The 14260-nt window shown below is 33.1% G+C and overlaps 1 protein-coding gene across 1 annotated transcript in view; it reads right to left on the bottom strand.

The window, feature by feature from the left end:
* Window positions 1-14260, bottom strand: part of TFPI (tissue factor pathway inhibitor) — a 42645-nt gene that overhangs the window by 13430 nt on the left and 14955 nt on the right. The window contains exons 3-5 of the mRNA XM_052636147.1: window positions 9958-10002; window positions 6585-6761; window positions 4979-5029 (exon numbers count right to left, since the gene is read on the bottom strand). Of these exons, the coding sequence (XP_052492107.1) occupies window positions 4979-5029; window positions 6585-6761; window positions 9958-10002 (273 nt within the window). The remainder of the gene's footprint in view (window positions 1-4978; window positions 5030-6584; window positions 6762-9957; window positions 10003-14260) is intronic.

Raw genomic sequence — 14260 nt, 5'->3', positions numbered from 1 at the left:
AGTCTTCCTTATGGAAGGGGAAAAAACTGAAGGCAGGAGGAGAAGGGGATGACAGAGGGAGGATAAGATGGTTGGGTGTCATCACTGACTCAATGGGCATGAGTTTGAGCAAGCTCCGGGTGTTGATGATGGACAGGGAAGCCTGGTGTGCTGTGGTTCATGGGGTCACAGAGTCAGATACCACTGAGCGACTGAACTGAACAGAATGGTCTATAACGTCTGGTTTGCCTGAGATAGCACTGGTTCATAGTTATTTTTTTGGTATATAATATTCCAACATATATATGATTTTTGAAAAATTGTAATACACTTTAAAATAAAACTATTTATCTGCCAAAATCAGAATCCTAACTTTCTATCTATAAATATATATTGTAAATAAATAAATGATTTTTAGCATCCTACTTTCATTAGCATCCCAGTTTGGATGACATATGATTGCTGAGGTAATCTAAACATCAAGGAACGATAGTCTGAACAAAATAGGTAAGATTGAAAATGGAAAAGATGAGAATGGTCATTTCATCAGAGAAAGTAATAAAATTTAATGACTGACTAGGAGAGAAGTGATCAAAAGTGATTATCAAATGCTCAACCTTTAATAAATGGGAAAATGACAGCAGAACTCTGAAAATCTATAAAGTTGGAAATATTATAAAATGTAAAGAAAAAATTCTTTTGTCCCAAAGCCCCACAGTACTTCATACCAGTATTCTTTGTTTCTAGGAAACACATTTGAACTGTTTAAGTTTCCATATATGTATTAATTTAGTTCTACTGTGACTTCTCTTTTAAAAGTTGATTATCATTTTATTATAGTATATGTGCTGAAGCACTCTATCTGAATAATTAGAGATTTTATAAGTGGCTGAAGTATCACCTTTTCCTCAAATGGGAACTTACAAAGAGTTATTTTAGAGGTGAGAAACTAAGGCCTGGGAACTAAGGCTTGTATTTCTCTGAATCATATGGGTTAAAAATGATGAATCATATTTACATAGCACTGAAGAGGTATCAGCCACTGTCCTAAGCAAGCTATGTATAGTGAATGATTTCACCTCACAATGAAGCCTATGAGGTAAGCACTATATTACTACCATCCTCTTTTTGTAGAAGGAAAAAGTAAGGTTCAGAGAGGTTAAGAATTATTTTAAGGTTGCACAGGTGGTAAGTGGAAGAAACGGGATTTGAGCCCATGTCTTCAGACGCAGAGTCATTCCTCTTATCCACTATATTATAGTGCCAATCACACCACAAAAGTTAAGAAGCAGTTGCGACAGTCTTTCATCCTGAAGATCATACACAGAACTGCATACATTTAGAGATATTGTGTTAGAATTATTTCTCTCCTGCATGTACGGAGGATACATTTCTTGTAACTATAAGGAGATCGTCATAATTCAGAACAATAAATCAAACTCAAATAATTTTCTCTCACTTGTGCACAGGGGCATGCTTACAAAACATTTATAAAAACCTCTTTAAGGAAGAGCATGTTTCAATCTTTGAGGTCATCCGTGTAGCCTATTGGGCTTTCCTGGTGGCTCAGACAGTAAAGAATCTGCTTGCAAAGCAGGAGCCTATTAATATTGAAATACAGAAACGAAAGGAGAAAATTAAACCTCAGTTGTACTTAATATGGAGAAAGAAATGGCAGCCCACTCCAGTAGTCTTGCCTGGAGAGGCGGGCTACTGTCCATGGGGTCGCAAAGAGTTGGACACAAATGAGCGACTAACACTTGTGCTTAATAAGCATTCAAATATCTTGAGTCAAGAAGGTTCACTGGAAAAAACATATTCTCATGCTACTTAGCAACATTGTGGTTGAGAATAGCAATCTTAAAAATTACCAAATCATTTTCTAGTAACATTCAGCAATGTTTCTAAATTGTTTTTCTATCATCATCAGAAAGATAAACATGAAAATTATATTTGCAAATATTTCACTTAACAATTACACAATCTCACTGTATTTTTGGAATATTCAAATACCTAAGGATTGTTTTCAATGACAAAAATTTTAAATGAATGCTATTCTGTTTGTATTGTGGGGCATGTTCTAGCACTGTATACTGAACCAAAATCTTCAAGGATTTACATCGTTTCAAAAGAATCTAACACTACAGAGAAACTTTTACATTTGCTAAAACCTTCAACAAGGTTTTACTGTAAACATTGAACTGTAGTTTCTTAAATTATTGTAACATGTATTAATATAATTGCAAGCAGTGATGGATGTAATACTTTTTGATTTGGAATATCAAGAGTGTCTTTATAGACCTCCACAGAGCCTTTTATGAAGGGTTGAGGGAGGGATAATCTATGTTTTGGAAGGGTGGGGGCACAATTGCCTTCCTACACTCTGCTTCTGGATGGGATGGAGGAGGGATCATCTAGGTCTTAGATGATGGACAGGAACAGCTGCATCTCCACCTGCCTCATCTTGGATGGAGCAGACATGGGATCATGTAGGTTTTAGGAAGATTAGAGGCAGAGCTTCATTGTTATCCTTTACATGTTTAAGCCACTGGAGAGAAGTTATTGCAACACTGTTTCATATTTTAAATTAGGAATGCTGCAAAACAAAAGAATAAGAGAATGCTCCCAGGAAAAGACGGTTAGGGGTCAAAATAGCTAGAGGAATTTAGATTTTGAAGCAAGGACAAACCCCTCAAAAATAAAATAGTTCTCTAGACAAAAAGGGAGACCATGTGCCCTAATTTTAAATGCAGTTACTATGAAAGAACTATCCCTCAAATGTCTATTATTTGAAATTTAAAAAAATCTCTTAACATTGTTTCCCTTTAAATTTATGGTGTGAATGTTACTGCTTCCTTAGTTAATGATATGCTTTTAAAACCATTAATTTGTTTAATATACTTTTTAATGTGCATCTACATAAAAACTTAGGGAGGACATTTAGCAGATAATATTTAAAGCATTATTTTCTCACATTTTTCTGCATTTTCCCCTTCCTGTTTTTCTAGTATGCCTGCTAAAAATCAAGTATTATACTCAAAGACAAAACCATCTCCTAACCTACTCTATTCACTTTAATGGTAAATAACTAATGATCTCTATTTGAATTAGTAAAGTAACCCAAACAAAAATAATTGAAACACATTAAAAACTAATTTCACATGTAGATATATTTATCACACATATCTTTACATTCAATAATATATTTGTTGTTAACTTTCACATCTTTCACAGCAATAAGAGTTAGCGTGCTTTTCAACGTGGGATATTTAATTGGATAAAATAAAATGTCACTGAAAGACACAGGGCTGGAAGGACACAAAGAAACAATACAGTGGAATTATTTAATTTCACAGATAAAAAATTAGAAGTACAAAGATACTTAGGATTACATTATTAAAAAGTAGTATTTAAAATTTAGACTCTTTTCATTTGGTACTGAACTCACTGCTCTAAAATTATAAAATCTAAGGACCTGAAAGCATTTTGAATATACTATAGTGTCTAACTCCCTCTGAAATTTTGCATGCCCTTTATGACATCACAAGTGCTACTGGAATACTGGGTCAGTGCCTACAATTTGGGGACTTTAGTCCCTGAGGCACTCATCCATTTTTGAAGACCTCACATTAAAAAGAAACACTTTTACAGAAAGAAATCTGTGCTTTAGATTTCATTCAATAAACCTGATACTTTGGCTGGGTTGAGGGAGATAAGGAACCATGTCCGGGTGTGTGAATAGGGAAGATTGAAATAGAGAGGGCTGAGTGAGGCATGTGTAGAATTTAATTCTCCTTTCACAGGACAGTGTTTCAACCACCAAGAGCATATATAGTGTTCTCTCTTAGGTCTCACATCTTACTCTTTCTAGTTCTTCCAAGTCACAGTGTGAGGACCTCTAATGTATTGCATTCAGGGCTGAAACAAGTCCGTAGAAATAATCAGGCCAATGCAGGTCTATATTCTTCATTCTAGACAAATCAGTCAGTATTACAGTCTCTTAAATCCATCTGGGCAGAAGTTTTGCTTGCTTATTTGTTTTTTTGTAAAGAAAGATGCTCAAAGACGTTCAGAACCACATCTGTTTTTGACACAAGACTGGGGTGGAGACAGTATGTCTCTTTTCACCTTAAAGTTGCAATTTTAATGTCACAGAACTCTTTGAACAATGCAGACTTTACATTTAACAATATTATATGGACTACTTCTAAGCAAAACCTTCAATTTCTGGAAGAGCACATGTGATTTTTTAAATTCAGTAAGGACTTACATTCATCCCATTAACTTCCAACTTTTCGGGTGGTTTCTGTCTAGATATTTGTTGTGTCTGGTTATGTTTCCCAGAATTTTCACAGTTCTGCATTTTTGCGGGCATATTTCCTGTATGTTTCTTTAAATTCTACAAATATGCTGAAAGGATAGAGTCCAGAAAAAGAGTTCTGCATACCTCCAAAAGAAAAGTCCTTCGGAGTAACTTAACCTTAAGGATGGTTAGTCACCAAATTCCTAATCTCTCCAGTGACTGACACCAGAGACCTAGGCCAATGCTAGGCCCAATTTAAGACCATTCTAGGCTGCCGTCGCAAACATTTACAATTAGGCAGTGAAGCTGATAACCCCTAGATATTATGTTACAAGATAAATTTAGCATAGAGTTAAGTATCATGTAAAAGTTTTCATATGATATGTAATCAAAAACCTACTTCAAAGCATACTTTAAAATAGATTAGGAAAATTATCATTTTTCTGGAACTAAAGATCTTAAACAGTTTTGAATCTCAGTATTTCATCTACTATTATTTCTGAAATAATAGTACTGATATAAATACTGAAATATTCTGTATAAATACTGAAGTAAATACTGAAATACTCAGTATTTCATCAGATCTATCATTAAAGAACAAGAGGTATAATTTTCTAAAAAACATAGTTCTCTTACACATTCTTCTATTGTTACCATGATAATATTTTTCTGGCAGTAATTAAAACAGAGTCTTACCAAAGGAGCTGGGTTTCTTGCTAGGTGCATCAACCTGGATTCTATCATTCACTGGAAAACATATATAGCCAATTAAAATAGAAGACATTGTCACAAGCTCATAATTGTACACATAAAACAAAGCATGGAAGTTGTGTTTAAAAAAGTAAATGTCTAGAAATTTTATTTACATTGCTTTGTTAAATTGTGCCGCATGCTCATTCGCTCGGTCACATCTGACTTTTGAGACCCTATGAACTGTAGTCTGCCAGACTCCTCTGCCCATGGGATTTTTCTAGGCAAAGATACTTGAGTGGGTTGCCATTTCCTCTTCCAGGGATCTTCCTGACCCAGGGATCAAACCTGAGTCTCCTGCATCTCCTGCGTTGGCAATTGGATTCTTAACCACTGAGCCACCTGGAAAGTAGTGAACAGTGAATCTTTAAACCTATCTATACATATATCTTATAATATTTCCATGAGTATCTTTGATGTTCTTTGTCAAAACAAAAGGGGGTAACAGTTAATGTTTAAGTCACTCCTTTAATTAATTTTATAGCTAGATAAAGCTGATCTTCAGTGGTAGTTTCCAAAGAACCATTTTCCTTCAAATTGTTATAAACCTAAGGGATTTTAGCAGTCTTACTCTTGTGCTTCAATTTTACTACAGTATTCTCAGATAGGAAAATTAGATAATCTAACCTACAAATTTTTATTCAATGAAAATAATTTCGACTATAAATTTCTTAGGACTTCCCAGGTGGCACTACTGGTAAAAAACCCACCCTCCAATGCAGTAGACATAAGAGACGTGGGTTTGACCCCTGGTTGGGAAGATCCTCTGGAGGAAGGCATGGTAACCCATTCCAGTATTCTTCCCTGGAGAATCCCACGGACAGAGGAGCCTGGGGTTTACAGTTCATAGCGTTGCAAAGAATTGGACATGACAAAGAATTTAGCACACATAAATTTGTTAATTCTCTATTCCTTAAAACAAAAAATTAAGATAGTGACTAGGTCCGTCTAGTCAAGGCTATGGTTTTTCCTGTGGTCATGTATGGATGTGAGAGTTGGACTGTGAAGAAGGCTGAGTGCCAAAGAATTGATACTTTTGAACTGTGGTGTTGGAGAAGACTCTTGAGAGTCCCTTGGACTGCAAAGAGATCCAACCAGTCCATTCTGAAGGAGATCAGCCCTGGGATTTCTTTGGAAAGAATAATGCTAAAGTTGAAACTCCAGTACTTTGGTCACCTCATGCGAAGAATTGACTCATTGGAAAAGACTCTGATGCTGGGAGGGATTGGGGGCAGGAGGAGAAGGGGACGACCGAGGATGAGATGGCTGGATGCCATCACGGACTCGATGGATGTGAGTCTGAGTGAACTCCGGGAGTTGGTGATGGACAGGGAGGCCTGGTGTGCTGCAATTCATGGGGTCACAGAGTCAGACACGACTGAGTGACTGAATTGAACTGAACTGAATTTATATCAGATTTAGAGTGAATACAATGGATCTTCACTTGCATGGCTGCAACAAAATCTGAGTAACCCTGAACATCCTTTAAGATGTCTTAGTTTAAAAAGAATGCCTATAAAATGAAGTAAAAGGAGATGAGAAATAAACATACATGTGTCTTCACAGGTGTTCTTGCATTCTTCTAGTGATTCAAAATTGTTGAGATTCCCGAGGCACCCACCATACGTGAAACGTTCACACTGCTTTGATTGCTTGTTATAAAAATACCTAGTAATATAACCACGACAGATGCCAACATCTTCTTCCAAAAAGCAGAAATCTGGCTTTTCTAGAAATTATTAAAACATCAGAAAGTAGTATTCTTTTTTTGAATAATTTAATTATGTTAATTAAAAATATAAACAACTGGTTAAGTTGAAGTTATTTAAGAAGTACATATGAAAAGATAAAGATAAAAGGTAAAATATAACATTATCCACAACTATATTTTATCTCCTTTGACATTTAGAACAATGTGTGTACAACTGTCATACATTGAATCTATTGGAATTTCAAGTTCTAAATTTCTCAGTGTCAGGTAGCACATTAACTATCAACTCTTTCATAAATTGAGAGAATAAAAGATATTGGGGTTTGATTACCCTTGGTTTGGAAGTGTAAAGTATTATGGCAAAAATCTGGTTTACTTATTTTTGTTAACTTTATGTGCATCTAAATTTAGGAAAGATGCACAAATTTCATAATTTTCAGATGTGTACTATAATTTTAAAGTATACTGTGCTGCTTCATTATGAATGGCTTCAATTTTTATAAACAGGGAAGTTTTGAGGCGGGGTGGAGTCTTTCACGGCTATACTTAGAAGCTCCTAAATTCTTATTCTGAAATTAATATCTGTATTAGGTATGACATCCTCCACCACTGTGTCTCTTATTTTTCTTCCAGGCATTGGAATGACTCCAAAAGTGCAGAGGCAGAAAGGAAATACATGTTCAGGGATTGGAGAGGCTTTTGAAAAAGCCTAATACCCCGTCTTTGATAGTGCTCCAATCCAGGCTAAACACAGCTGTCGATAAAAGTTGTGCCACTGTGGTTTACATTACAAACCTTGTTTACATGCATACTCAGAAAGAAAAGCTTCAAATTATTTTCAAAATTATTATGATTGCAAGATATATTGTGCTTGGATTTTTAGGGAAAATCTCCAGCTTCCCCATTTCCTGCCCTCTCTGCTGCTGCCTTTAGAGGCAAAAATGAACTATACAATCTTTTCACATCTTAAAGCATACTGTATCCATCTCAAGGAAACAATATTCATGAGTGTTTATTTTAAAAAGAACATGTATTTAATAATGTTAATGATTTCTGCAACAGTAGAAAAATCAATCTACATGAAAAAATTATTTTATTAAGTAAAATATACTATTTTAATTAGAGTAAAGTATCTATTTCTATGACTTCTCAAAGTACCAATTTGAAAATTATTTTGTTCACTATTTACTGCCTCTTTATTCTTAAGGTGACTGTTACTATTATTTCCATGGTAACAATTTGTGGTTAAATATGATATATGAAATAAGGAAAAATCCTACTTCCTTAATTTTTTTTAATATGCTATAAGAGAAAGAAAAATATATTTGATCACTAAGTTGATTTGTTTAGGTCTTAGTATGTACTTCTTATAAAACTTTAAATCATATTAACAAACAATACAAGAATTCTAGCTTAACAAAAGGGAGTAGGTAAAAAAAAAATATTGACTATAAAGATGAAAAAATTGTAATAAATTATCCTGAAATGTAATTAAGGAGTTATACAACTGGAAGTTGCTATCATTTATGAGACCCCATTGTAGGACAGAATTTTATTTTAGGAATTGATATTGCATACTTGTAAAATTATTCTGCTTAGGCCTACAGCTTAAAATATTTATGATTAAAAATTAAGAAATTCATTCCAGTATTCCTCAGATAAATAAACTTTTAATATTTGTATTGAATCTGTATATACAATTCTTGCTCTAAATTGATGCTCAGTTAAAACCTAGAATGAAACTTTAAGCTATATACCACTTCCATAAGACACATAATTCTCACTCCTAACATTTGTTCCAAGCTGCAAACTTGATAACTGTCTGAAGCAAAACTTTCTCCCAACGCGGGTTGTAGAGAATCTCCATTGCCTCTGTAACTGTTCTGATGGTGATACTAGGAGGCATATGACAAAGTTAACTTCAAATCAGTAGTTTAAAGGTCTTCATTATTGATTAATTTCAGCATCTGACCATTTTTAAATGTGAATAGAATTGATAGCTTTATTCTCTTTCATATATAGTATCAAAATAGAAATGAATTCTGAATCATTAAATATAAATTAAGTAGCATAATTTTCTAGTAAATTTCCCTGCATATAATTCTTTTCCTAATTCTACATTTTTGAAAAAAAAATCCTAACAATTAAATATTAAACATATCATCTCTTACTTGATTGACAAAAAAGCCTAGTTATAAGTATGATATTACAGATAGGAAGAATTTCATTTAATTGAGGTAGCGAACACTTTCACAAAAATTAATTCAATATTTACAGAAAGTTATTTTACAACTTGTAAATAAATACATTTACTTATGTTGGTTGTACACTTTGCTGCTGAATTTATTTTATAAATTTTGATTGTAATTCTGGACCATAAACTGTCTTAAACTTATTAATGAGTTGTAGAATTTTTCAGCTCTTTCTCACATAATTAAGTCAAAGTCAGTAAAACTAAAATTCGCTTTGAATTGTGTAGCTCTTTGATGTCTTAGGGCTTTCCTGCTGGCTCACTTTCTTTCATTTTCATGTAATGAGTTAAATAATTTCGTCCTTTTGTTCAATATTTTCTCATTCCTATGTAAATGCTGTGAATGGTAATTGAGCAAAGTCATTTTCCAGACCTTTATTAAAAAGAAGCATGTCTTTCTTATTGCAACATATTCACCAAAATGTAATTATTTTTAGTTAAAAACTGTAAGTAAAATTATTTAAATCCCCAAATTAAAAATATGTAAACACTAAATAATGTTGACAGAAGCAATTATTTATTGTTAAATATCTCCACATATTTTTGCATGTAGATTTTGACAACTCAAAGGCATATCTACTCAGGAGAATACTGAATGAAACTTGCTAGAGCCACACAGTGCTGAGGTTATCAAAGGATTAAATATCTAAGAACTAAAGAAAGAACAGCAACATCTAAATCACTATTTGGGAGACGTTAGAATAGCATGTGCACGTCTCTGGATTGTTACTGATCTCATACCAGACATCATACCGCATGAGAAAGAGTAAACACAGTGTTTAAGTCTTTCCTTATGAACTATCATGCATGTTGTTTCTACTTTTTTATTATATCTACTGAAACAAAACTCTATTTCAAAAATCACGTGGATTTATGATGAATCTCTTATCAGAGAAAGCTGAGAATTGAATTTCCAAGTACCTTATGTAAATACTACTAATTAGCACACAAATGAACATTCACCTTTTTGCAGTGTTATTTTCCTCTTTGTAATATTCATTGGATAATCTGCAAGAAAAATAATATATCTGTATCAATTACCACAATTTATCATATAATGTTATGACTTTCCATTTATCAACTAGGATGATGTATTTATTACTATTAAAATTATTCTTATACAGAATGTCAATGAATAAATTTCCTTTTATTTTCTCTAGATATTAAATTAGTTAAATTATTACAGTATAACCATGAAGTCACCTATGTTTTAATATAATAATGTCTCAAAAACTATTTTAAAACATTCTAACCCACTTATAAAAATAATAATTCATGGTGAAGTAAATTTGCTATTCAAAATATCTATGGTTAAAATAGATCTTTATTAAAATAATGTGAAATATGAAAGTAATTCAAACAGCCTACTTGGCCTGTAGAAACAGGTCATTTGTACAGAGGAATGGGAGTAGAGGTGAAAGGAACCAGAATTACCTCCTTTCCTGATTCCTTCTGCTGCCAATTATCTTAATCCAATTATAAGTTTCATTATTATTTCCAAATACAGAGGAGGAATGAAGCAAAAGATACCTGTGATGTCATTTTTGGTTTAATTTCATAGAATAATTGGAGTTACTCCACCGCTACTTGTCTTTAACCCACTGTATTTCAAGTATGGAATCTAAATTTTAAGTTAAATGATAGCTAATGAAATTCAAATTGATATATACAGTTTTAATTTGTTCATATAAACATAAGGAAACTTTTTTTTTCATATAATCATTTGTTTTATACAGAAAAGCTTTGGATAAGGCAGTTTATCACTATTTGGATGGCCAGAGAGACATAAAAGGTCGTAAAAGGTCGGGGGTGGGGGGAAGAGGTCAGAGACAATGAATATGAGTATGAGTTGGTTAGATACCCCTTTCAGCCAGTGACCAGTCAGGTTATTCTCTGGACAGTAAAATGTCTATGAGTGATAAGGTGACATGGCTCAACTCTTTTCTGAGCTTTACTATGTTTTATTCAAAACTCTTTTTAAAAAAGTTCTGTGTGTGTGTGTGTGTGAAATTCTAATTGTATTTTAAATGTTAAAATCTGATTTTTTTATTGTAAACAACCAACTTCTAGTTAATGTTTTTAGATAGTGGACTGTCACAGTAAGCTTGCATTAAAATATAATGTGCAACTATTGTGTCATATTTTTAATTTATGAAAGGAGGGAAAGAATATAGAGTGCTACTGACAAGAGTCGTAGAGATACTTGATCTCAATGTTTATACATTATTAAAAGAGAACTTTTTCCTTGCTGGTTTCATCCTAAGTCAGAGTAATTCATCTGGTATATGTGTAACCAATTCAAATAATGTGTTTTAGCACATTCGTATTATAGGTATATTTAAATTATCCTCAAGAATCCTGAGAACAGCCACGGACATACAGTTTATTTTTATGCCACTTATAGTCTGAAAACATAGATAAGGTTTACAGCTAATTATCAAAGATATTTTCTTAGATTTATACAGAACATAATATTTATTAATGATGGTATAAGAAGTAATGGCAGTATATTTTATTAATTATTTTAATAATTCCTTGAATTCTAATATATATGAATTTACATTTTAACTTTTCATTAGTAATATTAAAATTAATTCACAGTTATCTGATTCTTTACCAGCCGAGCCACAAGGGAAGCCCATGAATACTGGAGCGGGTAGACTATCACTTCCCCAGTGGATCTTCCAGATCCAGGAATCGAACCAGGGTGTCTTGCGTTGCAGGCAGATTCTTTACCAACTGAGCTATCAAGGGAAGCCTGCGATAATTATTGTATACATTTTAACAACTGTAAAAAAAATATTTTTTGCCCTATTCTGTCTTCTTCTTTTTCTTTTCTGTTGGGAACAGGAAGGGTAAAATCTGAACAGTAACTTTTAATGTTTCTTAATTGTTGAAGTCAGCCTAGAAATTTTCTAACTAGACAGGAAAAGACTCTATGGGCAGACTATTCTTGTTACTAGGTAGGTGTTCACTGTTCCAAACAAATAAAACATAAAATAACAAAGTTAAAAATTAAGAGAATGGAAAATGTATTTACATACTCTTTAATTCCTTGTGGAGAAAATTCCCATGTAAATCCTTATGAAAAACCAGAAGTCACAGTTAGTCTAGTCAATAAAATAGTAATTAATATAAACAGCATACTTGTGCTTAGTCGCTAAGTCATTTCTGACTCTTTGTGACCCCATGGATTCTAGTCCACCAGGCTCCTCTGTCCATGAGGATTCTCCAAGCAAGAATATTAGAGAGGGTTGCCATTGAACCCAGGTCTCCCGCATTGCAGGTGGATTCTTTACCAGCTGAGCTACCAGGGAAGCCCCCTGGTATAAGTATAATCAGCATACTTACTAGAGCCTTTAAAGATGTTTTAGGAATTTATAGTCTATGATTTAATTGTAAACAGCCAACCCTGCTGCAGAGGTGGACTGGCTAAATAGTTAAATGGGAATTTGATCTCTTTCATCTAATTCTTTTAATTTCCACACTTTATACACTTAGTTTTTTGAAAACTAATAATTAAATGCAATGTTGTTTTAGCTGTTGTTGTTTAGTCGCTAAGTCTTATCTGACTATTTTGTACTGTAGCCCACCAGGCTCCTCTGTCCATGGGATTTCCCAGATAAGAATCCTGGAGTGGGGTACCATGTCCTTCTCTAGGGGATCTTCCTGACCCAGGGATCGAACCCACGTCTCCTGTATTGGCAGGTGGATTCTTACCACTGAGTCACTAGGGGAGCCCTGTTTTGTTCAGGCTATGGGAAAAAAACAACTAAACCAAAAGACAACCATTTTGAAAGCCATGTGTCTAGAAACCAAAAAACAAACTATATTTTAACTTTTTCTACCTTATTAACTTTGTTACTATGTCTCTATTATTACGGTGGTAAATACGCCACACAAAACTATACATATTTGGAAACAACTGATAAACCACCTTTATCTGCAAAAGGACAGCTGAGGATACATATCAAACTGAACACATTTATAATTCCTATTCTCTGAAATACTTGGCTTGAATTTATTCTCAGGCATGGCAATTTATAAGTCATAATTTTCAATGGTCTCCCAAATAAAACAAAATTTCAGCTTCAAAGATATAAATCATATATTATATAAATATGATATAAATCATATTTCTCCTTTAACTTCTATCAATTGTTTCTTTGAAAGTTTTCAGGTTCTACAGTTGAAGCATACACACAGACAGTGAGTGTTATGACTTTTTGATTAATTGACCCTCATTCCTATAAAATATCTCCCCTTTCTTCTGCCAATATTCCTAGTCCTATAGTCTACTTCAACTAATCATTCGTATGATCTGTGCTTGCAAAGTGTATCTTTTTTCATCTTTTAACTTTTAACCTCTGTGTCCATATTTTTAAAATGTCTTTCCTGTAGACAACATGTAGTTAGTTCATGATTAGTTTTTTATATTGTCTACTATAAGCCTTTTCTTTGAGTGATGATACCATTAAAATTTAATGTAGTTATAATCATGGTCGCATAAAAATCCTTAGGTCTTTGTTTTCTACTTTACATCTGTTTTCAGTTCCTGTTTTTCTGGATATTTTTTAGAATTAGTTGAATATTTTAATAACAATTTTACCTTCACTATTGGTCAATTTGCTATATCTCTTTTATTTTTAGTGACTATTCTGGGACTTTTAATATGCATCTTTAATTCATGGCAATTTGACTTCAAATAATTTATACCACTTTCACCTGTAGTATCAGAACCATACAACAGTAATCTCATATGTTCACCCTCCTATTTTTGTTCTAAATCCTCTAAAATTACTCACAGTGCAAGTCTGCTAGCAATGAATTTTCTCAAATATTGATAATCTGAAAAAATTATTTATCTCCATCATAAGGGTATTTTTAGTAGATCTAAATTACCAATTGGCAGTTTATCTTTTCCTTTAGCTCCTTAAAGAAGATGTTCCATTTTATTCTCTTGTGAATTTTTTCTTCATGAGAAATTGGTATTCTCTTGGTATTTGTTCTGGCATGTATAATTTTTATTTTTTTATGATTTATTTTTTAGCCACAATTTTCAGCAACGTGATTCATTGACATGGCTTTCTTTTTCTTTGTATTCATTCTTTTATTGATTTTGTCAAGGCTCTTGGTTCTGAAAGTTAAAGTTTTCATCAAATGAAATGTGGATATCATAAAAATGTGAATAATTCTTTGCCAATTTCTTGTTTGCATATCTTCTGTCCCAAGTGCCAGAACTCCAATTATACATTTTGACAGACTC

Source organism: Budorcas taxicolor, chromosome 2 (genome assembly GCF_023091745.1).
Source record: "Budorcas taxicolor isolate Tak-1 chromosome 2, Takin1.1, whole genome shotgun sequence".
Classification (NCBI taxonomy): Eukaryota; Metazoa; Chordata; class Mammalia; order Artiodactyla; family Bovidae; genus Budorcas; species Budorcas taxicolor.
Note: the sequence above shows the minus strand (reverse complement) of the source record. Positions and strands in the feature narration are given on the sequence as shown.